This window comes from Phyllobates terribilis, unplaced genomic scaffold, assembly GCF_046119375.1.
Source record: "Phyllobates terribilis strain yellow unplaced genomic scaffold, ASM4611937v1 Scaffold_1__5_contigs__length_1240528914, whole genome shotgun sequence".
In the NCBI taxonomy this organism is placed as follows: domain Eukaryota; kingdom Metazoa; phylum Chordata; class Amphibia; order Anura; family Dendrobatidae; genus Phyllobates; species Phyllobates terribilis.
Window position 1 is genome coordinate 620,538,279 of NW_027362761.1, and position 26,677 is coordinate 620,564,955.

At 45.7% G+C, this 26,677-nt stretch overlaps 1 protein-coding gene across 1 annotated transcript in view; it reads left to right on the plus strand.

Moving 5' to 3' along the window:
• LOC141154214 (long-chain-fatty-acid--CoA ligase ACSBG2-like) overlaps positions 1-21,903 on the plus strand; it is a 28,231-nt gene extending 6,328 nt beyond the window's left edge. The window contains exons 3-10 of the mRNA XM_073639832.1: positions 956-1,194; positions 19,343-19,431; positions 19,502-19,622; positions 19,924-20,004; positions 20,089-20,238; positions 20,763-20,927; positions 21,319-21,488; positions 21,666-21,903. Coding sequence (XP_073495933.1) covers positions 956-1,194; positions 19,343-19,431; positions 19,502-19,622; positions 19,924-20,004; positions 20,089-20,238; positions 20,763-20,927; positions 21,319-21,488; positions 21,666-21,903 — 1,253 coding nt within the window. The remainder of the gene's footprint in view (positions 1-955; positions 1,195-19,342; positions 19,432-19,501; positions 19,623-19,923; positions 20,005-20,088; positions 20,239-20,762; positions 20,928-21,318; positions 21,489-21,665) is intronic.
• The last annotated feature ends 4,774 nt before the right edge of the window (positions 21,904-26,677 follow it).

The window sequence follows — 26,677 nt, forward strand, 5'->3', positions numbered from 1 at the left end:
AGAGGCGCCTCCCGTCCCATGTAATGTAATGTAGTGTAGGAGAGGCGCCTCCCTTCCCGTGTAATGTAATGTAGTGTAGGAGAGGCGCCTCCCGTCCCATGTAATGTAATGTAGTGTAGGAGAGGCGCCTTCCGTCCCGTGTAATGTGTAGTGTAGGAGAGGCGCCTTCCGTCCCGTGTAATGTGTAGTGTAGGAGAGGCGCCTCCCGTCCCATGTAATGTAATGTAGTGTAGGAGAGGCGCCTCCCTTCCCGTGTAATGTGTAGTGTAGGAGAGGCGCCTCCCGTCCCATGTAATGTAATGTAGTGTAGGAGAGGCGCCTTCAGTCCCGTGTAATGTGTAGTGTAGGAGAGGCGCCTCCCGTCCCATGTAATGTAATGTAGTGTAGGAGAGGCGCCTTCCGTCCCGTGTAATGTGTAGTGTAGGAGAGGCGCCTCCCATCCCGTGGAATGTAGTGTAGGAGAGGCGCCTCCCGTCCCGTGTAATGTGTAGTGTAGGAGAGGCGCCTCCCGTCCCGTGTAATGTGTAGTGTAGGAGAGGCGCCTCCCGTCCCGTGTAATGTGTAGTGTAGGAGAGGCGTCTCCCGTCCCGTGTAATGTGTAGTGTAGGAGAGGCGCCTCCCTTCCCGTGTAATGTGTAGTGTAGGAGAGGCGCCTCCCGTCCCGTGTAATGTGTAGTGTAGGAGAGGCGCCTCCCGTCCCGTGTAATGTGTAGTGTAGGAGAGGCGCCTCCCATCCCGTGGAATGCAGTGTAGGAGAGGTGCCTCCCATCCCGTGTAGGGGAGGCGCCTCCCATCCCGGGGAGGCGCCTCCCGTCCCGTCCCGTGTAATGTGTGCGCAGCAGTATGATTACTGTGTGTGTGGTCATTACCCTGACCTCTTTTCTGGCAGAATATGATATAGGATACTGTTGCTCTATATACTACAGACCTGTACCCGATGCTTGTCCTTTACTAGGCCGTGCCTCGTCCGAGTCTCTGTGGACCTCACGAGTTGATGGAACGGTCACTTTGAGAATGGAAGAGTCTGGACCAGCTGCTCTCCGCTCACTCACAGTATCTCAGTTCTTCTCAGAAGCTGTAATGAGGCACGGACAGAAGGTGGCCATGTGTGTGAAGGAAGCCGATAAGTGGAAGGAGATCACCTATTCTCAATATGGGCAGCAGAGCCGGGCGGCAGCCAAAGGTTTTCTGAAGGTGAGACCCAAACTGATGAGCGTTCTTCAATGGACTGACACTGAAATCTGCCATGACAACACTGAGCAGAAAGTGTCCATTAGCCTCAAGTCCATGTGTGTATGCAGACTTCCACAGACTGTAATCTGAAGTGATTGTGAGCAGTCAGATTGTGCAGGGCCCGGAGTGATGGCAGCATCTTCTGTCACTATAGAGCAGGACATGTGTGAATTCATGATACCATCAGTAACATGGCCCGCGACACCAGCAGCAGCTCACCTGCCCCCACATAAGGACACTGCCACCACCATGTCTCACTGAAGGTACCATTTAGTTTTCTTTGTCCTCCTTATCTTTGCGGTGCCACTTTATTTGGTCTCATACCTCCAGAGTATAGAGTCCTAGTATCTTCATATTTTTCCGCCTATGTCCCGGCACATTGCAGGCGGCTTTTGTGTCAGGACTTTTTTTCTCAGGCCTTGTGACATTTCTCTTCCATGTTGTGCCATTGCTGACAGCATGAAACTGGAAGGAGTTTTCTTTAAGTATTTCAATTCTATAGTCCCCTGTCTGCTGGACACCGGTGTAATGAATAATTAGTCTGACCTGGGTGTGATTCTTGTTAATTAGAATCTTGTAGTGTTAACTTTTAGCTTTGCTTTTAAGACTTCTATTGGGGTGTACTCATTTTTGCAAAATACTCTTTAATGAATTTTAGGACAATTTTTTTGGGTGCAAAATAAGAAATCTTTGCAATCCATTATACAGTGGGCACGAAAAATATTCAGACCCCTTGCAGCCATTTGGTAAATTCTAAAAAGTTCATTTTTCCTCATTAGAGTCCACTCTACACTCCATCTTGACTGAAAAAAACAGAAATGTAGACATTTTTGCAAATTTATAAAAAAAAAAAAAACAACAAATATCACATGGTTATAAGTATTCAGACCCTTTGCTCAGACACTCATATTTAACCCCTTAAGCCCCGCGGGTGGTTTGCACGTTAATGACCGGGCCAATTTTTACAATTCTGACCACTGTCACTTTATGAGGTAATTACTCTGGAACGCTTCAACAGATCCCCCTGATTCTGAGACTGTTTTTGTGACATATTGTACTTCATGATTGTGGAAAAATTTCTTCGATATCACTTGCGTTTATTTGTGAAAAAAATGGAAATTTGGCGAAAATTTTGAAAATTTTGCAATTTTCAAAATTTGAATTTTTAAGCCCTGAAATCAGAGAGATATGTCACACAAGAGTTAATAAATAACATTTCCCACATGTCTACTTTACATCAGCACAATTTTGGAACCAAAATTTTTTTTTGTTAGGGAGCTATAAGGGTTAAAAGTTGACCAGCGATTTCTCATTTTTCCAACAAAATTTACAAAACCATTTTTTTAGGGACCACATCACATTTAAAGTCACTTTGAGGGGTCTTTATGACAGAAAATACCCAAAAGTGACACCATTCTAAAAACTGCACCCCTCAAGGTGCTCAAAACCACATTCAAGAACTTTATTAACCCTTCAGGTGCTTCACAGGAATTTTTTGAATGTGGAAGAAAAAAATGAACATTTAACTTTTTTCACAAAAATGTTACTTTAAACCCAATTTTTTTTATTTTCACAAGGGTAACAAGAAAAAATGGACCGCAAAATTTGTTGTGCAATTTCCCCTGGGCACGCAGATACCCAATATTTGGGGAAAAAACACTGTTTGGGCGCACTGTAGGGCTCGGAAGGGAAGGAGCGCCATTTGACTTTTTGATTGTAAAATTTGCTTGAATAATTAGCGGACGCCATGTTGCGTTTAGAGAGCCCCTGTGTGCCCAAACATTGGAGCTCCCCCACAAGTGACCCCATTTTGGAAACTAGACCCCCCAAGGCACCTATCTAGATGCATAGTGAGCAGTTGCAACCCCCAGGTGCTTCACAAATTGATTCGTAAAAATGAAAAAGTGAAAAAAAAAACACTTTTTCATTGTTACGAATCAATTTGTGAAGCACCTAGGGGTTCCAAGTGCTCACTATGCATCTAGATAGGTGCCTTGGGGAGTCTAGTTTCCAAAATGGGGTCACTTGTGGGGGAGCTCCAATGTTTGGGCACACAGGGACTCTCTAAATGCAACATGGTATCCGCTAACAAATTGAATGGAAAATCGGCTCAAATTGTTAGCGGACACCACATTGCGTTTGGAGAGCCCCTCTGTGCCCAAACTTTGGAGCTCCCCCACAAGTGACCCCATTTTGGAAACTAGAACCCCCAAGGCACCTTTCTAGATGCATAGTGAGCACTTGGAACCCCCAGGTGCTTCACAAATTGATTCGTAATAATGAAAAAGTGAAAAAAAAAACACTTTTTCATTTTTATGAATCAATTTGTGAAGCACCTGGGGTTCCAAGTGCTCACTATGCATCTAGATAGGTGCCTTGGGGGGTCTAGTTTCCAAAATGGGGTCACTTGTGGGGGAGCTCCAATGTTTGGGCACACAGGGGCTCTCCAAACGCAACATGGCGTCCGCTAACAATTTGAGCCGATTTTCCATTCAATTTGTTAGCGGACACCATGTTGCGTTTGGAGAGCCCGTGATGTGCCTAAACAGTGGAGCTCCCCCACAAGTGTCCCCATTTTGGAAACTATACCCCTCAAGGATTTTATTAAGGTGTATAGTGAACATTTTGAACCCAGAGGTACGGCACAGAATTTGTTTACATTAGGTCATCATATTGAATAAGTTGTCATTATTCTTGAGCGCAAGTGCTCGCTACTTGAGTTTGCATCGGGTACTCAGGTATGCACCATGTACAGCGTGTGCTCAAGTGACATGCTCGAGTCCCTGCTCCGCATGTTTCACGGTTATTAGACACCCAAAAAAAAACATGCGGGGATCGCTCGTGCATGGCAGGCAATCCCCGTAAAGTTTTTTGGCCGCGAAGCATATGGGGCAGAGACTCGAGCATGTCACTCAAATACCCACGATACTCAATGCATACCAGAGCACCCGATGCAAACTCAAGTAGCGAGCACTTGCTCTCAACACTAGTCGCCATATCGTCATCTTTTTTTCTGACTTTTGAAAAAAATCCCAACCCCAGCACAACCCTAGCCCCAGCACAACCCTAGCCCCAGCACAACCCTAGCCCCAGCACAACCCTAGCCCCAGCACAACCCTAGCCCCAGCACAACCCTAGCCCCGAACCCAGCCCTAACCCTAGCCCAATCCTAACCCAAGAGTTTATTTTTGACGCCGTTCCTTGTGCGGTATAAGTGATTAGACGACTTTATTCTTTGGGTCGGTGTGATTACAGCAATGCCAGAATCATATGGGGTTTTTATGACTGACAGCTGTCACACACTAAAAGACGCATTTTTTGTAAAATCTAGTTTTTGCATCGCCATATTTTGAGAGCTATAATTTTTCCAGATTTTGGCAGACAGTCATGTGACGGCTCGTTCTTTGCGGGATGACTTGACGTTGTTATTGGTGCCATTTTCAGGCACGTGACATTTTTTGATCGCTTTCTATTCCGATTTTTGGGAGGCAGAATAAACAAAAACCAACAATTCAGGAATTGTTTTTTTTTTTTTTTTTTATTCTGTTCCGCGTGTGGTAAAATTGATGAGGTAGCTTTATTCTTCGGGTCAGTACGTTTACAGCGGTACCACATTTGTATCATTTTTCTATGTTTTGGCGCTTATACACAATAAAAGCTATTTTATAGAAAAAAATATTTTTTAGTATCGCTTTATTCTGAGAGCTATAACTTTTATATTTTTCAGCTGATGGAGCTGTATGGTGGCTTGTTTTTTGCGGAACGAGATTATGTTTTCAGCGGTATCATTTTTATTTATATGCGTCTTTTTGATCGCGTGTTATTCCACTTTTTGTTTGGCGGTATGGTGATAAAGCATTGTTTTTTGCTTCGTGTTTTTTTTTTTTTTTTTTTTACAGTGTTCACTGAAGGGGTTAACTAGTGGGACAGTTTTATAGGTCAGGTTTTTCCGGACGCGGCGATACCAAATATGTGTACTTTTATTGTTTTTTTTTTGTTTTTTTTATAATAATATTTATTGATGGGTACATTATATTTTCATTTTTGGTGTATTATTTTTTTTATTTTTTTTATAATATTTTTGCACATTTTTTTTTTTTTTTCCACTTTCACACAGTTTATACACTTTATTACTTTGTCCCACTCTGGGACTTTCACTTTTTTTTTTTTCTGATCGCCTGCATGGCACAGGAATGGAGCACCATCCCTATGCCATGAAGGCTGTCAGAAGTGCACAGTGTGAAGATTGCTTGGAGATGCACTGCGCATGTGCAAGCAATCTTCCTGCTCTCTGGTGACCCGGATGTTGTCATGACGACATCGGGTCGTCATGGCAACACCCGGGAAGCCTTTGCAGACTGCGCTGGAAGCCGGAAGAGGAGGTGAGTATCGCCGATCACCTCCCCTTGCCCCCGCAATGCCGCGATCGACTTCGATCGCAGCATCGCGGGGGTTAATGTGCTGGGAGCGGTGCAGGACCGCTCCCTGCACATTGTCACAGCTGACACCCGGCGGCGATCGCGCCCGCACAGCCTGTGTGCGCGCGCGATCACGATGACGTACTAATACGGGTCTGGCTCTTAAGTCCCAGGGCACAGACGCGTATTAGTACGTCAGATGTTATTAAGGGGTTAAGTCACATGCTGTCAATTTCCTTGTGATCCTCCTTGAGCTGGTTCTACTCCTTCATTGGAGTCCAGCTGTGTTTAAACTGATAGGACTTGATTTGGAAAGGCACACACCTGTCTATATAAGACCTCACAGTGCATGTCAGACCAAATGAGAATCATGAGCTCAAAGGAACTGCCCAAGGAGCTCAGAGACAGAATAGTGGCAAGGCACAGGTCTGGCCAAGGTTACAAAAGAATTTCTGCATTACCCAAGATTCCTAAGAGCACAGTGACCTCCATAATCCTTAAATAGAAGTTTGGGACCACCAGAAGTCTTCCTAGACCTGGCCGTCCAACCAAACTGAGCAATTGTGGGAGAAGAGCCTTGGTGAGAGAGGTAAAGAAGAACCCTAAGATCACTATGGCTGAGCTCCAGAGATGCAGTAGGGAGATGGGAGAAAGTTCCACAAAGTCAACTATCACTGCAGCCCTCCACCAGTCGGGCCTTTATGGCAGAGTGGCCCAACAGAAGCCTCTCCTCAGTGCGAGACATATGAAAGCCTGCATAGAGTTTGCTCAAAAACACATGAAGGACTCCCAGACTATGAGAAATAAGATTCTCTGGTCTGATGAGATGAAGATAGAACTTTTTGGTGATAATTCTAAGCGGTATGTGTGGAGAAAACCAGGCACTGCTCATCACCTGCCCAATACAATCCCAACAGTGAAACATGGTGGTGGCAGCATCATGTTATAGCGGTGTTTTTCAGCTGCAGGGACAGGACGACTGGTTGCAATTGAAGGAAACATGAATGCGACCCCAAATGGCTGCAATGAAACAAAGAGTGAAAAATTTAAAGGGGTCTGAATACTTTCCGTACCCACTGTATTTGTGGGAGTATTTTGTACTACTGTGTCCCATAGAAAATATGGATTCCGAAAGAAAACTGAAAGGTTTTCTGACAGATCTATTGGGCTGTACTTTTTTCTGAGCTGTATATGCCCTATTAATCTAGTCATCCTTCATAACAGTGTAGTGTGGGGTGGTAGCTGTTGGCGAGGCGCTTGTCTTCTCCTATCACACCCCCCGTGCTTTATGAAAGACTGGGTCCTGGCGGGGTGTTGAGGGCCTTGTGCCTGTGCAGGCTGCCTTTAGCCGATGGTGTAGGCTGGCCAGGACCATGAATTCAACAAATTAATATAGGAACTTCCAGTTAATCATTGGAACTTTACTGAGCTTGATAAAGGTTATGTACATGGGATGGCGGGTGCACCGTCTTAAGCACGTTTCCTTCACAGTAAGAAGCCTTTCCATTCCCACTGTATCCTTCCTCTGTAGACTCCTTGTCACGGGTGTGTCAGAAGTGACAGTTTCCCTGCAGTTGGTTGCAGGAGATCTCTACGTTGGGCATTACAGACGTCTTGTTAGAGGCTGTCTCTAGGACCCAGCGGCTACCTTCCCCTGGCTAATTAACACCCTGCCTGGGAGTATATATACCTGCTGTGTTTCAGAGGGAGGTGCCGGTGATATTCATTACTACGTGTGAAGGCTTTAGCAAGAGCCGTACTTTGTCCACTCTGGAGCTTGAGGACGTGTGTGCATTTGTCTGGATTCATCTAAAGCTAAACAATTTCCCTCTGTTTTTCTACCTTTGTTGTCTATAGTGTTTAGTGGAGATCGACTAGTGCTCATCTCCTCCCTTCCCTAGCCTTAGCCATACGCCAGGGAAGGACAGGGCGAGGCACGCATGCGGCGATTGGTGAGTAGCCAATATAGGGACGTTGGGGGAAACAGGGTGACGCTAGATCAACCTAGGAGGTCTCCAAATGCTTTGGCAGTATATGAAACCCCTCAGTCCTTGTATGGCCAACGACATGACAGCCTCCGTCTTGATAGATGCCTTTGGGATAGATGGGTGAGACCACCTGCTCCGGGGACTTCTTGTCGGGGTTATGTATCTCTGAGGGGGAGCGGTCTGGGATTGAGCCAGTACTGGGGGAGGTGGAGGAATCCATACAGTTAGGGGGGTGTCTTTACATCATACATCTCCCTGGAGATTCGCAGGAAAAAAGGCGTATGGTTTTTTTTGTGGGAAAAAGGGACATTTTGTTGGGACCTGTCCTGCAATTCCTAAACATAAGGAGTCTCGATTAAATCTTGGTAGTCTGGAGTTGGATAAACAAGGGGTGCATTTGTTACCAACCTGCAGTTCCCACTTTGTCCTGTCAGCAGAGGTGGTGGTAGAGAGCAAAACCGAGAAAATTTCTGTTTGTTGACACTGGAGCCGGAATCAGCATGGTCGATGCTGTTTGTGAAAACTCATGGTCTTGCTTGCTGTGCTTTAACTGAACCTATTTCCATCTTTGCCATTGACTCGGCTCCACTTGCACAGAAAGCATTTACTCAGATTGTACATAATGTAAAACTGAGGGTGGCATCAGTTCATTGTGAAATCATCCCTTGCTATGTTCTGGAGAATCTTCCCACACCGATTGTTTTGGGTATTCCTTGGCTTGTTAAACATAATCCATTGGTGGATTGACAAACCGGTGAGATTATTGAATGGGGAGATTACTGCCATGAGAACTGTTTAGATATTTCCCTTGCTACTGTCTCTACGGAAATATTACCTGCTGTTCTGTCTGGTTTTGAGGAAGTTTTTTCTGAGAGGTGTCAGGATTTGCCTCCTCATTGTGCTTATGACTGTCCTATTAACCTGACCCCCGGAGCTAAACTACCAAAGTCCAGACTGTATAATCTTTCTGGTCCTGAGACAAGCCGTGAAGGATTTCATTGTGGAAAGTCTCGAGAAGGGACATATCAGACCCTCATCTTCGCCTGTGGCGGCAGGGTTCTCCTTTTTGAAGAAAAAAAAAGTCTACGTCCCTGTTTTTGATTTCCGAAAATTAAATAAAATTACCATCCGTGATCCATACCCTCTTCTTCTGATTCCTGATTTATTCAGCCAGGTTGTGGGAGCCAAGGTATTCTCCAAGTTGGATTTAAGGGGAGCCTACAATCTGGTTAGAATCAGAGAAGGGGACGATTTTGAGACTCATCGGGGCATGTTAAACAGGTGCTCCAGATATTAAGGGATAACCAACTTTATGCCAAACTGGAAAAATGTGTTTTCGAGTGTTCAGGAGATGCAATTTTTGGGCTACTTGTCCTCTTCGGGTTTTTAGGATGGATCCGGAAAAGATCCGTGCAGTCCTTGACTGGGAACGTCCCGAAAACCTGAAGGCTCTACAACGTTTTCTGGGCTTTACAAATTTTTACCGGAAATTCATCCAAAATTACTTTATTGTGAAACCCCTTACTGACATGGCTAAGAAGGGGTCTGATTTTTCCAAATGGTCATATGCTTCCCTCCAGGCTTTTTCTTCCTTAAAGAATAATTTTGCCACTGCACCTATACTCAGTGAACCTGATGTTTCTCAAGCCTTTATTGTGGAGGTTGATGCGTTGGATGTCAGGATTGAGGCGGTGTTGTCTCAGGGTTCGTCCCATGGTAAATAGCGTCCATGAGCCGCCTTTTCTAAAAAATTGTCTTCGGCTGAGAGAAATTATGACGTCGGTAATAGGGAACTTTTGGTGATCAAATTGGCATTCGAGGAATGGCGACATTTGGTTGGAGGGGGCTGTCCATCCTATTACTGTTATTACTGACCATCAGAACCTGTCATATCTCCAGTCAGCTTAACGTCTCAATCCTCAATGGAGGATACTATTTTTAAGAGAATACCGCCGGTCTTTCAGGGGCGCAAGTGGCTTCTGAATGGAGTCACAGAAGCCCTCCCTCACCTTGCAGCAGGAGCAGCAGCTATCACAGCCGCTCACAATGCAGCAGCAGGATGTGGAGCCTCAGCAGTGGTCCCAGTCGGGACTGGCCGACGACTGCAGCGTACACAGGACCAGCATCCACGCAGTAGTGGTCATTCAGGCGGGGGAGACAGGACCAGGGAGTCCCAAAGTTACCTTAGCTCCAGCAGAATTGAGAATTCCGCTGTCTCAAGGGTAGAGATCTTGTACGACATTCTGCCTCCTGTTCCAGTAGCCCTCTTATACCTTCTGAATGGTGAGTGATCCACGTGAAAGTGCAACGGGTTAATGCTGTTTTTTTCTTTTTTTGCTGTTTCTCTTCTCCTTTCCCTCTCTTCCTTATTTTATGGGGTCTCCCTTATGTTAGGAGGTCCCTAGGAAAGTGGGTTCAAAGTCCAACCACAAGGCCTGTGCCTTGTGTAGTTAGGAACTGGAGAAAAACTGGCCTAAAAAACTGTCAGGCCTGCATTGATGAGACTGGCGGAGGAAAATATTAACACTTCCTCTAACCTGAGGTCCCCAATAAGAACGGAAGTGGAAAGCTCTGAGTCACCTCTGAGAAGTCTGCACAGCATAAAAATCCCCCATTATTGTCAGACTCTGAGTCAGAGGAGGGAGTAATAATAATAATAATAATAATAATAATAATAATTTTTATTTATATAGCGCCAACATATTCCGCAGCACTTTACAATTAAGCGGGGACATGTACAGACAATAAATTCAATACAAGGTGAGACAGTTTAAACAGTTACATTAGGAGTGAGGGTCCGGCCGCTCGCTGCTTACATTCTACAAGGAAATGGGGGGACACAATAGGTGAAAAGTGCTTGTTATTTCAGGTCAGGCAATTCTAATAAGTCGGGATTGTCATTTAAAGCTGTATGATCCGGTCACCAGCCTGTATGTTCAAGTGCAACACTCAATTACCGAGTGCAGTTATCGTGTGCATGGAGGGTGTAGAGACAGATGAACAGTAGGCAGCAGATTCTGAATAGTATTTAGGAGGGAACAGGGGAAAGTTAGTTTACTGGGTATTTGAGGTGGTAGGCTTGTTTTAAGAGATGCGTTTTTAAAGCGTGCTTGAAGACATCGGGGCTAGGCATCAATCGGATCGTCTGGGGTAGAGCATTCCAGAGAACTGGCGCAGCACGAGAGAAGTCTTGGAGACGGAGGTGCGAGGTTCAGATTACGGGGGATGTTAGTATTAGGTCATTTGTGGAACAGAGGGCACGTGTAGGATGATAGACTGAGATGAGAGAGGAGATATAAGGTGGTGCAGAACTGTGGAGAGCTTTGTGGGTGAGAGCAATGAGTTTATATTGGACCCTGTAGTGAATGGGTAACCAGTGTAATGATTGGCACAACGTGGAGGCATCGGTGAAGCGGCTGGACAGAAATATGACTCTGGCTGCCGCATTCAGGACAGATTGGAGAGGGGAAATTTTGGTAAGAGGGAGACCGATCAGGAGAGAGTTGCAGTAGTCCAGACGAGAGTGAATAAGCGCGACAGTAAGAGTTTTAGCAGTTTCCAAAGTGAGAAAAGATCGGATTCTGGAGATGTTTTTAAGATACAGGTGACAAGAGCGAGTGAGTGATCGGATATAGGGAGTAAAGGAAAGGTTAGTGTCGAATATGACCACAAGGCAGTGGGCGTGCTGCTTGGGAGTTATGGTTGAACCCTCCAAGGTAATTTCGATGTTAGGTAGAGTTAGGTTAGTAGAGGGGAGAAACACAAGAAGTTCAGTTTTGGAGAGATTCAGTGTCAGATAGAGGGAGGACATGATGTTAGAGACAGCGGACAGACAATGCTTGGTGTTTTGTATTAGGGTAGGGGTGATGTCAGGTGAAGAGGTGTATAATTGGGTGTAGTCAGCATAGAGAGGATACTGGTACCCTAATCTGCCATGTTTGTCCAATAGGGGCAGTGTATACAGAAGAGGAGGGGGCCTAGGACTGAGCCCTGCGGACCCCGATAGTAAGAGGATGAGGAGAGGAAGAGGAGCCGGCAAAAGATGCAGTGAAGGAGCGGTCAGAGGTAGGAGGAGAACCAGGAGAGAACGGTTTCCTTGAGGCCTATAGAGCGGAGCATAGTGAGGAGGAGCTGGTGATCCACAGTGTCAAATGCTGCAGAGAGATCCAGGAGAATCAGCAGGGAGTAGTGACCATTAGATTTAGCTGTTAGTAGATCATTAGAGACTTTAGTGAGGGCAGTTTCAGTGGAGTGTAAGGAGCGGAAACCAGATTGTAAAGGGTCGAGGAGAGAGTTATCTGAGAGATAGCGGATTAGATGGGATTGGACCAAGCGTTCCAGGAGTTTAGAGATGAAGGGAAGGTTAGAGACAGGTCTGTAGTTAGCAGAATTTGGTGTGAAGATAGTTTTTTGCGGATTGTATATTCAGGAGGTCGCACAGCTTTGTTCTTAATGTAATTAGTTGGGAGAAGTGATCCGGATCTAGATTCTTCTTCTTATGTAATGTTTCTAGTTTATTGATTTCTTCTAGTAAGGATGACGTTTCTTTCTTTCTTTTTTTTGGTAAGCAGATATTGCTATGATCTCCCCTCGTATATCTGGTTTGTGGGCTTCCCAAAGAGTTTGGGGCGAGACTTCACCATTGCCATTATGCCGAAAGTATTCAGTTATTGTCTTTTATTCTGATTAGATTTGTCAGATTTTAGTATAGTGTCATTCAATCTCCAGTTATTTTCTGCTTTTGGGGCAGAGGGGACAGTGAATGTAATCTCAGTAGGAGAGTGGTCCGAGAATATGAGGGTTTTAATTTTGGGGTTTATACAGTATTTTCTATATGGCGTTTGGATCATTAGGTAGTCTATCCTTTGGTACGTTTTATGTGGGCTGAGAAGTGCGTATAATCTCTCTCCTTGGGGTGCGCTAGTCCTCAGACGTCAAGCAGTTGGCAGCTTGTAGTCTCTAAGTTTTCTAAGTGCTTTGCGTGATACGACAGATTTTCCTGTTGAAGTCTCTCTCGGGTTCCAGTGCAACATTAAAATCTCCCCCAAGTATCATCATCCCCTCTGAAAACTCGATAAGAAGTTCCAGAGTAGCGGTCAGCCAGGTGGTTTGTATACGGTGCATATATATATCCTAACGTGACTCGTGTATTCCCCAGAAGTCCTTTTACAAAAATGCTCCTCCCCTTCATCAGCATAGCTATCTGTTAGTGTGAAGGGTGTTTGCGAGTTTATGCCAGTACTTACTCCTTTCAGTTCCCAGATGGGGACGGACTGTGAAACCAGGGAGAGAAGACAGTCCTGGAGAGATTAGGGATATGTAATGTCCTGAAATGTTTCCTGGAGGACACAAATGTCAATTCTCTGCCTTTTGAAATACTTAAAAATCTGTCCTGTTTTAGAGGGAGAGTTCTTGCCTCTAACGTTGTATGATATGAGTTTGACTTGGGCCATATTGGGTGGGGGGGGTTAAAGGGGCGACTCTATTAATAATACGCTCACTGATACATGGGTATTGGCAGGATTTAACCTGTAGACTCTGAAAACCCATATTGATTGGGAGTGGGGGTGAGGGTGGAGATTTTAACAAGGAAACCTTTGGATGGGGGAGAAAAAACAGATAATTAACCGAAAAGTTAGATCGGTATATGAGAGCAAGGTGTTTATCTGGATGTATCGGGCATCCTAAAACGGAATCAAACCACATTTAACGTTTGTGAACAAAAGGTGACAATAATTGGTAGAACTCTGCTTTATACAAAGATAAGACTACAAGGGAAGAAGAGGGCTTTCTGAGAAATCTTTTTCCCTTTTTTTTTTTGATAATGTTACGGAGACCCTCTTTGTTTTAAGGAGAACTTTGGAATAGACAGCAAAGGGTCTTCACATTGCCAGTGAGATTCAAATTAAGATACTTCATCGATGAAGGGAGAGACAGAATACATGTGACATGCATTGTCAGCAGGTAAAGTCTTCAGGTGTGGCAACAAAGACTCACCATATTTATTAGCTAGACAGAACAGAACTTCATTGTTACATACAACTGAACAGAAAACCGAAATAGACTTATAAGTAACAAACACATTTCCCTTGGCCCAACGTAAACCTTCTTGTCAAGGACTTCACAGGAAAACAAGAATCTTAGTCAGACATTCCACAATGTAAAATCAGAAAACACTCAAGCAGACTTCAGACATAGCAAAAATATAAATTGTTTTATCTAAATTAATAATATCTAGATATTAAAAAATTAACCATAACAATAAGAACTGTGTGAAGTATATTATATAGTTTTCTTAGTAGGAAAAAACAACTATTCTTTGTATCTGGCAGGTAATCTGTTTTTTTTTTGATTAGTCTACTACAAAGTCATGCAAAAAGAGAAAACAGATTTACCACCCTCTTCAGTGTAGAGACTGCACACCGCATAATTAAAGTGATCACTTATTAAAGTTATGTAGATTTTAAACAAGAGACAATGTGAGAACTCACCAACACTGTTCAACCTAAAGACAGCGTTGGGGTAATAACTTTATCAACATTTTGCCTGGTTGGCAACTAGAACCCCAAACTAAAGCCCTTAAAACGTAACTTTTATTAAAGTATATAACTTTCCTGAGGATAGTAGATATTAAAATAATTACATAAGTACAAGCAGCAGAGTAGGGTCGGATATTATAATCTGCAATTTTGCTTTTCCACTATGTGGTTATCCGACCAATTCTCATTATCATGTGTTTGGCCGCGGACCACCTATCGTATGTTATCACTGCCTATGCCTTATCATAAAATCCACAATTAAAGACTCCCTGACATGTTTCGCCTAACTGTCCCCTGATGACGCCAGTTAGGTGAAACATGTCGGGGAGGCTTTAATTGTGGATTTTATGATAAGGCATAGGCAGTGATAACATACGATAGGTGGTCCGCGGCCACAAACACATGATAATGAGAATTGGTCGGATAACCACATAGTGGAAAAGCAAAATTGCAGATTATAATATCCGACCCTACTCTGCTGCTTGTACTTATGTAATTATTTTAATATCTACTATCCTCAGGAGAGTTATATATTTTAATAAAAGTTACGTTTTAAGGGCTTTAGTTTGGGATTCTAGTTGCCAACCAGGCAAAATGTTGATAATGTGAGAACTCGTCCTACAAATTCCTATGGTGTGAGTCCAAAGATCTCTACTAGTGAGAAGGCCGTGATATGAACCGAGAACCGTTTATGTAAGGATACAGGGTTTCAGGTTTGGTCCGGGATTATCCGTTTTGATCTAAGTTTGCCGACTTTTTTCTTTTGTCTTCCCGCTTTGTTTGAAGGGACCGTTTCCCAGGGTGTTGGAGGAGCAATTGGCAAGGTAGTAGTTAAGTCTTGGACAGTAGACCAGTCTTCTATTTGTAAGTCTGGAAGGTCAAGTAAGGTCAAGACGGTTTGGAGGTCATGTTTGGTACGAATTTGGTGCATTTGGCCTTCAAATGTAAAGGCAATCCCAAAAGGAAATGGCCATGAGTATATAATCTTTTTTTCTCTTAGTACCTCAGTGAGCGGCTTCATAATTCTCCTCTTTTGTAACGTATGTGGAGATATGTCTTGGAAGATATTAATTCTGGAATCTTCAAAGAGTAACCTCTCGCGGTTTCTGGCTTTTTTGACAATGTCCTCTTTGGTTCTGTGTCTGGGCGGTTCTGAGGGTTTCGGTTTCCTTCTAAGCGCCCTGTGTGCTCTTTCAATAGTAATTTTACCTTGGTAATTGACCCCTAGGATTGACATGAACAGGTTTTTAACTGTGGCGAGCAGGGTTTCCGCCGGGACCGACTCTGGCAAGCCTCTTATTCTGAGGTTATTACGGCGGCTTCTATTTTCCTGGTCCTCTAGGGCGTCAGAGGCCAAGTTAAGATGTTGGCATTTTTGAAGGTTCTCGATTACTGCAGAAGAGAAATTACAGAGAGATTCCTGAGTGCTCTCGAGATTCGACTCTTGTGCCGATCTGACCCAGTTCCTGTTTAATGTCCCGGACATCCTTTACAGCTGGTTCTAAGGCATTTTTAAGCGATGTGTGTATAAAGGAGCGGGAAACTGGAGGCTGGTCCCCAGACATATCCTCCTGATCACTTTCATCTGTATCTTTCATAAGTACGTTAGGACTTTCTGCAGCTCCTCTATTTAAGGTGTTTTTGCTAGGAGGGAGTTGTTGTGTGGATTTTTTTATATATTTATCCATGTCTCCGCTAGTTGAGGACTTCTGGGCGTTAGAAGTCTTTCGATGGACCTCCACCTATCTTGACCATTTTGATGTGTAGAAGAGATATTCATACACAGTTCAAATATGTTATCCTCCTTCTTTTTCCCTAATATTTATTATTTTTTCAGAGTTTCTACCATTTTGGTAGTTTTTACATTTTATTTGATATTTTGTCCATTGCCTTGATAGACACATTGTGGACAAAGTCTGTTCTCCCTTTTTTTCAGAATAATAGTGTTGAGCAGAAAAGCTGATCGAGATGAATCCCCAATTCAGTCAAGTCACTGTTTCTCTTTGTAAGGGGTACATTGCTGCCTGGTTGTTTCCTCTTCTTCTGAGGCAGAAAGTTTTTGACCCTATAATTCCAAAGGATTAATAGGCCTTTTTTTTCTGTTGGCGTGGAGTCCAAGAGGTGAAAAACTGTGGACATAGTCAAAGGGGGAAGCACTAAGAAGGTAGAGGAGCAAGTTTTGCTCAGGGTTGTCTCCCGATACCACAGACCTCTGTGCGCTGTGTAGCCTCGTGGGAGAGGGAATAAAATGGCCGCCGGTGTATTCAGACACACAGATCCCTCCGCCACCTGAGAGCCCGCACTCCTTTTACTCACCGGGGCTTTCTAGCTTCTCCGCCGACCCCCGGATTCGATATCTCCCACAATCAGCAGGAAACCTCTGTTCGCTTCCTCCCAGAGGTACGACTGACACCGGTCTCAGGAGAAGGGAGGAAGGGCACTGCAGGCGGGAAGATGGCTGCCGTCGTCTCCGTCTGGACCTCGATAGCCTTGGAGGTGAGTGTCTCCCTCCCGTCCGTCTCCTCCGAACCTCCGGCAATATCCACCGGCCGTCCGCGTTGTCGCCAGGTTTCCACTGCCTGTGCCTCTGTTCTTGTGGACGCAGGACAAAAAGAGGGAGAGGGGCGCGGAGGGGGGGATTGGCCGCTGGAGCACCCGCCTGTGCTGCTCACTCTCCTCACTCACCCGGTCCCTGCACTTCTATAGTGGTGTCGGTACCTGCGGTCTTCGTCCCTGGATATCAGGGTACAGTAGTCCAGCTCAGTCGCTGGTCCGGGGAGGCAGAGGGAACGAGGGCTTCCATGGAAGATGGTAAAGACTGCGGCTCCGCGTCCTTCACAGTTCCGACGGCTCAGCACGGTTCACAGGACCGGGAAAAAACGATGAAAGCCACTCAGTGGCGTTAGGCTGCGTCCCCTGGTGCCAGAGGGGAAGAGAGAAAACCTCTTTTTTATGATATTTAGGGTCCCAAACAGGCAAAAAAGGTTAATTTTAGAGGAGCTGAGGTGGTGACACACGTCCTCTCGGCCTCAAGCCCCCCGAGCCGTCTTTCTTTTCTAACATGGGAATGGAAATGTTGCAATTGTCTATAGTCCTAGTCGGCTCTTGGAGGGATAGAGCGGTCCTGAAATACCTCGTTGAGGGGTATTAAAGACGCGTTAGAGAGTACATGAGCAAAGTGAAGAGGGTGATATTTACTTCTACCCAGAAATCGATTGGAAGATAGCCCCGGTAAACAGGTGGGATTGTTGGAGATTGGGTATAATGGGCCCTGTGGGTCAATTAGACAGATCTTCTTATTGTCTCGACGTAGGGAAAGGATTGTGCAGTATGTGCTGTAGGATTGTTCAGAGGGTTTAAGGATTGAGGGATGTGGATTCCAGGGGAGTGTAGTTATTGCCCTTGGACAATATAGTTTGTGCTTTATGAACCCAAAGCTTCCCATGTTGATGAGAATAATCTCGTATTCTGGCATGGACTGCCGCCATGTAGTATTTTCTACAATCCGTAAGGCCGAGGCCTCCCATCTGTTTAGACCTGACTAATATATCACCACGAATACGTGGACGACCAGATGAACTTACAAAAGCTACTACGTAGATGTTTCCAAAAATTTAAAGGGATTCTGGTCGGGATAGTTTGAAAAAGGTAAAGCAGTCTAGGTAAAATGATCATTTTTAATATATTTACTCTGCCAAACCATGAGAAATCCTTCACAGTCCATGAATAAGGTCCTTATGGACTTGACCAAGTAAGGGTTTGTAATTGAGGTCAAACAGTCGAGAAAGATCACGATGTATGTGTATCCCTAAGTATCTTATACCCTGTGATGGCCAAGAAAAAGGAAACTTTGATTGGATGACAGCCTGAGTGGTGATTGGCAGGGAAACGTTGAGAGCCTGAGATTTTGAAGTGTTTATTTTGAAATTGGACCATGTGCCAAAACGATCCACTTCTGCCATGATAGATGGAATTGACGTATATGGGCTTGTAATGTATAGAAGGACATCATCTGCACGGGGGGAGCATTTATATTCCGTTTGCCCTATAGTGATACCTTTAGTATCAGGGTTATCACGAATAGAGGATAGTAAATGTTCCATCACGAGGGTGTACAGGAGAGGGGAGAGAGGGCACCCCTATCTTGTTCCATTACAGATTGTGAATGATGGGGACAGCGCTCCATTTATCTTTAATCTCACTTACAATAGAGGCCATTACTTTAGCTGTAAAGCATTCTCCTATATTGAGTTTTTGAGGGAGTAATAGATGGCCGACCATGATATTCTGTCAAACACTTTTTCAGCGTGGAGTGACCGTATTAAGGTATGTTTCTTGTTTGAGCGTAGTGAATGTCAATGATTTTTAGTGTTATCGCGGGCCTCTCTACCAACCAGGAACCCAACTTGATCCAAGTGGATATGGTTAGAGAGTAAGGGCTGGTTGTTTTCTATTTTTTATCCTTTCCCTGTAGTAGACACCTTCCATCCTGTCCCAACATTACAATGCTTCTTCAAAAGATGAAGTAATTGTCCTTCCATTGTCAGTGTCCATAATGAAGATGGACCTGTGGTGGCTCCTGTAGGACTGAGATCTGCAGCCTCAGCACAGAAGACTTTGGCCCCGCTTCATTGTTGCATTTGCGCCTGTTTTGCAGATTGTTTTCCGCTTTGCTGTTGTTTTTTTTCTCAGTTCGCCATTATGGGTTTTTGTAATCAAGACGTTTGTGGCCGATTCATTATTTGTGACTTTTAAGTCACAATTTTTGTACACATGTACTCCTGTCCTCCCCAGAAGTGACTTTTTTTTGCATGCAACTCATTTTTGAACCAATGGTAAGCGTTGCATGCAACGTTTTAAAGGATAATGTGAGGTTTTGTTGTAAAAAGGTGCAAAAAAAAAAAAAAAAAAGGGTAAAAGGTTAAAAATAAAGATTTTTCTTCTGTACAAAATTTCTTCACAAGAGCGCACGCGGCTCATGAATTTGGCACAGAAAATGGCAACAAATGTTATGAAACAAAAAGTGACTTATTGAAATGCAAACGATTAATCCTAGGCTTGGTCTTCCTCAGAGCGTGCCCCGAGCCATGAAGGTATGACTTGAGAAGGATGTTCTTCGGACCCTTGGACCAGTGACTTATCGGGGTTTCTCTTTTCCTTGCAGTTGGGCTTGCAGCGGTTCCATGCGGTTCTGATTCTTGGGTTTAATTCTCCGGAGTGGATTATGGCACACATCGGAGCGATTCTGGCCGGGTACAGAGAGATTGTGCTTCTATTCCAATGGGGGGGAAATGTTCTAATATTGTGATCTGCTCTCCGGCAGGGGCTTGGCCGTTGGCATTGATCCATTATCCACACCATCAACTTGCCTTAAGTTGGCACTAGATTCTCGGGCTCAGATTGTTCTTGTGGACGACCACAACCAACGGGAGAAGATCCTTCAGGTGCTTTTTATTCCTTCCTCCTCATACATTTGTCACTGGTGCTAGGATCTATTTTTCTTTGAGACATTTACCCAGACACCTCACGTGGCGTCTGCCCGTCACTGCAGTAGGGTCACCATATAACAGCACAACCAGTGATAAATGCCCACCGCTTTATTCCGTTCTGGCTTTGAGCCAAGATATAAAATTCCACAATATGGTGATTTCTTCCACCCGGAGGTGAATGGCCGTGGCTTGGTTCTCTTTCGGAGCTGATGTTGTAGTCGTGCTTTGTTTTTCACTCATGACCATTATTTTCCAGATACAAGACAAGCTGCCTAACCTAAAAGCAGTCATACAATGGCGGGGGCTGGTGGTGGAGCCATGCCCTGGAGCGCACACAGTAAGTCCTCCTCCATACCTTCAGGTTTTCAGTCTGGTTCCACTTATGTATACACAGGAATCAGGATAGAATTTCATCTTTCAGTGGAACCAATTATTGGCTTTGGGCTCAGAATTGGAAGATTCGCAGCTCGATGAAGTCGCAGCAAGTCAGAAGCCGCACCAGAGCTGTGCCGTAATGTATGCAATGGACGACGCCGGAGAGGCACGAGGAGCCCTGATAAGTCATGACAATGTGAGGACCGTCCAGACTTCCAGGTCCTCTTATATGATCAGAGTATATTCTACATGTGCCAGGACTGGCCTTACTTTGGCTGCTGGTCATTATGGTGCCTTCTGTTACCGTGTACAAATAACCATACCAGTTAGTGCCCAGATACAGGGGATTCAGCAGGCTGCCATTGTTATTAGCAATGCTATACAGAACCGTGTACGCTGGTGGCGACAAAAGTGTGACGACATAAGGGACGTTCATCATGTATTCTCCTCTATTACTCGCCTATATGTCGCCATCATACTCCACAGTGCTGTACAGACATCATTACTGTCCCCATTGGGGCTGACAATCTACATTCCCGCATCTGTATGTGGAGTGTGGGAGGAAACCGGAGAACCCGGAGACTGGCGGCGCTGGCCGCAGAGCCACTGTGCGGCGCTGGCCGCAGAGCCACCATGCAGCGCTGCCCATGAATATGCTGCATATAGATTTCAGTGCAGTTCCTTTCACTGTTCGCCCTTGTCTCTCTTGTTTCTTCATAGGTAACTTGGACATCCCGGACCATGCAGGAGATGCTGGGTTTGGGGTCAGAGGAGGTTGTGGTCAGTTACTTGACCCTTAGTCACATGTCGGCGCAGATGTTTGACCTCTGGCTTCCTCTGTCCTGTGGAGGAACCACATATTTTGCAGAGTCTGATGCTCGGAAGGTGAGAACCTTAAACTCCAAGACCAGAATTACCAAGCTGAAGCATTGCGTCCACTCAGGACGAACAGTAACATGGCTGTATAGCACTGTCCTCCAACCCAACCAGTGTCTCGGGGGGGCATATGTGGCCCAGAAAGCTTTCATGTATCTCCCTAGCTACAGATACTATGGCACTAGTAAGGTTGGGATATGTCACTATTTCACAATGATAAATCCATTTTACTTTGAGTCTTTGGGGGCTTTTTAAAGGGAAAAAAAAAAAAGTGTAAAAATTTGGGTCATTTGTGATAGCAGGACAGAAGTGAGCACGTGCTTACACAGATGGTACTGGTGCCCCTCCCCGGAGGTAGAATAAACCATATTGATCCCTCATACGGGTGCATGGTTCACAGGGTTCTCTGGTGTCTACACTGCGCGATGTCCACCCAACCTTCTTCATGGGATTCCCTGGACTCTGGGAGAAGGTGAACAAGCAGTGGATATTGAATGAGAAGGAGGCGACGCCATTACAGAAGATGACCATTAGGTGGGCCAGGAAGAAAGGTCTCCTTTCCTACAGAAGGTTGGTGAATGTGACCGATTAGGTCGTCTCCAGCCTCCAGATAGCCGTGCCCCATACTGTCATCATTTATCTGCCGGCCATGAGTATGTGTGTGTTCATAGCATTTGAATAAGTCTTGGCGGAATGTGATGGTCAAGGACCACATGCTGATCTCATGGTTGCCTCTCTCCTCTGCAGTTCTGGTTCGCTGTCCTGGGGATACAGCTTTGCTGATCGTCTGGTCTTCAGGCCTGCCCGCATGGCTCTGGGGTTGGATCGGTGCACTCACTGTTATGTGGGCACAGAGCCCATCTGTCACAATGTGATGGAGTATTTTGGAAGCTTGGGGATTGGTCTGCTGGAGTTATCTGGGAAGAACGAGACCAGTGGGGTTCAGAGCGTCATGCTGCCTTCATCACGGAGGACAGGAAGGTGAGACTTCATCAGTGGACTCGATATACAGGATCTCGCCCTCTGAGCAGAATACCAGAAATGTCATAAACCTGCCCTGCTGGAAACCTGAGAATATCCATCATTTCTGTAGCAGTCCATTGGTGCTCCCACCTGCTGGTATGGATCACAATGTGAGATGTTTGTACAGTACTACTGTAGTGGGCACCCCCACCAACAAATGTCCGCGGCAGGGATGATGGTTGGCATTCACACAGACCGGTGGCTGCTGCATGGATGGTTGACTGCACCACAGTGTCCGCAGCAGGGACACTGTGTCCAAAGACCAGTGTCTGTTGTAGGGATGGAGGTTGGTTTACCCACAGTGTCCCTACAGACTAATGGCTGCTGCATGAATGGTCTGCTTACCCACAGGGTCTGCTGCAGGGATTATATTTGGCCTCCCCACAGAGGTCAGACACTGCTGCAGGGACAATAGTAGATTTCCTGACAGACAAGTGTCTGCTGTGGGGATGATGGTTGCTTCCCCACACACCAGTGGTTGCTGCATGGTTGGTTAGGTTCCTCAGTGTCCACTGCAGTGATGATGATTGGCTTCTCCATGGTGTCTTCTGCAGGGATGATGATTGGCTTCTCCATGGTGTCTTCTGCAGGGATGATGATTGGCTTCTCCATGGTGTCTTCTGCAGGGATGATGATTGGCTTCTCCATGGTGTCTTCTGCAGGGATGATGATTGGCTTCTCCATGGTGTCTTCTGCAGGGATGATGATTGGCTTCTCCATGGTGTCTTCTGCAGGGATGATGATTGGCTTCTCCATGGTGTCTTCTGCAGGGATGATGATTGGCTTCTCCATGGTGTCTTCTGCAGGGATGATGATTGGCTTCTCCATGGTGTCTTCTGCAGGGATGATGATTGGCTTCTCCATGGTGTCTTCTGCAGGGATGATGATTGGCTTCTCCATGGTGTCTTCTGCAGGGATGATGATTGGCTTCTCCATGGTGTCTTCTGCAGGGATGATGATTGGCTTCTCCATGGTGTCTTCTGCAGGGATGATGATTGGCTTCTCCATGGTGTCCACTGCAGGGATGATTGGCTTCTGCATGGTGTCTTCTGCAGGGATGATGATTGACTTCTCCATGGTGTCTTCTGCAGGGATGATGATTTGGCTTCTGCATGGTGTCTTCTGCAGGGATGATTTGGCTTCTGCATGGTGTCTTCTGCAGGGATGATTTGGCTTCTGCATGGTGTCTTCTGCAGGGAGGATGATTTGGCTTCTGCATGGTGTCTTCTGCAGGGATGATGATTTGGCTTCTGCATGGTGTCTTCTGCAGGGATGATGATTGACTTCTCCATGGTGTCTTCTGCAGGGATGATGAGTTGGCTTCTCCATGGTGTCTTCTGCAGGGATGATGATTGGCTTCTCCATGGTGTCTTCTGCAGGGATGATGATTGGCTTCTCCATGGTGTCCACTGCAGGGATGATTGGCTTCTCCATGGTGTCCACTGCAGGGATGATTGGCTTCTCCATGGTGTCTTCTGCAGGGATGATGATTGGCTTCTCCATGGTGTCCACTGCAGGGATGATTGGCTTCTCCATGGTGTCTTCTGCAGGGATGATGATTGGCTTCTCCATGGTGTCCACTGCAGGGATGATTGGCTTCTCCATGGTGTCTTCTGCAGGGATGATGATTGGCTTCTCCATGGTGTCCACTGCAGGGATGATTGGTTCTGCATGGTGTCTTCTGCAGGGATGATGATTTGGCTTCTGCATGGTGTCTTCTGCAGGGATGATGATTTGACTTCTCCATGGTGTCTTCTGCAGGGATGATGATTGGCTTCTCCATGGTGTCCACTGCAGGGATGATTGGCTTCTGCATGGTGTCTTCTGCAGGGATGATGATTTGGCTTCTGCATGGTGTCTTCTGCAGGGATGATGATTTGGCTTCTCCATGGTGTCTTCTGCAGGGATGATGATTTGGCTTCTCCATAGTGTCCACTGCAGGGATGATTGGCTTCTCCATGGTGTCTTCTGCAGGGATGATGATTGGCTTCTCCATGGTGTCCACTGCAGGGATGATTGGCTTCTGCATGGTGTCTTCTGTAGGGATGATGATTGACTTCTCCATGGTGTCTTCTGCAGGGATGATGATTGACTTCTCCATGGTGTCTTCTGCAGGGATGATTGGCTTCTGCATGGTGTCTTCTGCAGGGATGATGATTTGGCTTCTGCATGGTGTCTTCTGCAGGGATGATGATTTGGCTTCTCCATGGTGTCTTCTGCAGGGATGATGATTTGGCTTCTCCATGGTGTCTTCTGCAGGGATGATGATTTGGCTTCTCCATAGTGTCCACTGCAGGGATGATTGGCTTCTCCATGGTGTCTTCTGCAGGGATGATGATTGGCTTCTCCATGGTGTCCACTGCAGGGATGATTGGCTTCTCCATGGTGTCTTCTGCAGGGATGATGATTTGGCTTCTGCATGGTGTCTTCTGCAGGGATGATGATTTGGCTTCTCCATGGTGTCTTCTGCAGGGATGATGATTTGGCTTCTGCATGGTGTCCTCTGCAGGGATGATGATTTGGCTTCTCCATGGTGTCTTCTGCACGGATGATGATTTGGCTTCTCCATGGTGTCTTCTGCACGGATGATGATTTGGCTTCTCCATGGTGTCTTCTGCACGGATGATGATTTGGCTTCTCCATGGTGTCTTCTGCAGGGATGATGATTGGCTTCTCCATGGTGTATTCTGCAGGGATGATGATTTGGCTTCTGCATGGTGTCTTCTGCAGGGATGATGATTGGCTTCTCCATGGTGTCTTCTGCAGGGATGATGATTGGCTTCTCCATGGTGTCTTCTGCAGGGATGATGATTGGATTCTCCATGGTGTCTTCTGCAGGGATGATGATTGGATTCTCCATGGTGTCTTCTGCAGGGATGATGATTGGCTTCTCCATGGTGTCTTCTGCAGGGATGATGATTGGCTTCTCCATGGTGTCTTCTGCAGGGATGATGATTTGGCTTCTGCATGGTGTCTTCTGCAGGGATGATGATTTGGCTTCTGCTTGTTGTCTTCTGCAGGGATGATGATTGACTTCTCCATGGTGTCTTCTGCAGGGATGATGATTGACTTCTCCATGGTGTCTTCTGCAGGGATGATGATTTGGCTTCTGCATGGTGTCTTCTGCAGGGATGATGATTTGGCTTCTGCATGGTGTCTTCTGCAGGGATGATGATTTGGCTTCTCCATCGTGTCTTCTGCACGGATGATGATTTGGCTTCTCCATGGTGTCTTCTGCACGGATGATGATTTGGCTTCTCCATGGTGTCTTCTGCACGGATGATGATTTGGCTTCTCCATGGTGTCTTCTGCACGGATGATGATTTGGCTTCTCCATGGTGTCTTCTGCACGGATGATGATTTGGCTTCTCCATGGTGTCTTCTGCACGGATGATGATTTGGCTTCTCCATGGTGTCTTCTGCACGGATGATGATTTGGCTTCTCCATGGTGTCTTCTGCACGGATGATGATTTGGCTTCTCCATGGTGTCTTCTGCACGGATGATGATTTGGCTTCTCCATGGTGTCTTCTGCAGGGATGATGATGATTTGGCTTCTCCATTGTGTATTCTGCAGGGATGATGATTTGGCTTCTGCATGGTGTCTTCTGCAGGGACGATGATTGGCTTCTCCATGGTGTCTTCTGCAGGGATGATAATTTGGCTTCTGCATGGTGTCTTCTGCAGGGATGATGGTTGACTTCTCCATGGTATCTTCTGCAGGGATGATGATTGGCTTCTCCATGGTGTCTTCTGCAGGGATGATGATTGGCTTCTCCATGGTGTCTTCTGCAGGGATGATGATTGGCTTCTCCATGGTGTCTTCTGCAGGGATGATGATTTGGCTTCTCCATGGAGTCTTCTGCAGGGATGATGATGATTTGGCTTCTCCATGGTGTCTTCTGCAGGGATGATGATGATTTGGCTTCTCCATGGTGTCTTCTGCAGGGATGATGATGATTTGGCTTCTGCATGGTGTCTTCTGCAGGGACGATGATTTGGCTTCTCCATGGTGTCTTCTGCAGGGATGATGATTGGCTTCTCCATGGTGTCTTCGGCAGTGATGATGGTTGCTTGTCCACTGTCCATTAACTTGTAACATTGGCTTCATACAAATCTGTGAAAAAAATCTTTTAAATCTAAATCCATTTTATACTTTATTTTGGGAGTAGGGGGAAGAGGGTGCTGCTGGAGTTTTTGGGAAGCCTTCCTTACATCAAGTGACAATCACTAGATCATGGAGCACATCTTCTGGCCATGGTTCATTATTTTGGGTTGTTTCTGTGATTGAAGATCTGAAGGGAATCTTGAGTGAAGAAGTTAAGGGCCCATCCTGGCACAATGACTGGGGTGATATCAGGCCGGTGTCCTCTGATGGTGTCTGTCTTCTCTTGCAGAACTGAACTTGCTGGATGTAAAAGTCATGAGAACCAGGATGGGTTTGGGCTTTGCCTGTGGGGGCGTCATATCTTTCTGGGTTATCTGGGAATGGAGCAGGCGACGAGTGAGACCTTCACAGATGATGGCTGGTTCATCACAGGTAACGAGATGGGAAGGGTGAGATGATGGCAATGCTAGCAGCCATTGGTAATAGGTGTTACATCATTAGATTTCCTTTTCTCAGGCCATCATGAACCTTTGAAGATGAGACGAGATCTGTACATGGAGCTCTGACCTAGCGGATGATGGTCGCCTCCGCTCTGAGGCCGATGCATTCTGCACTTTATAATAAACTCT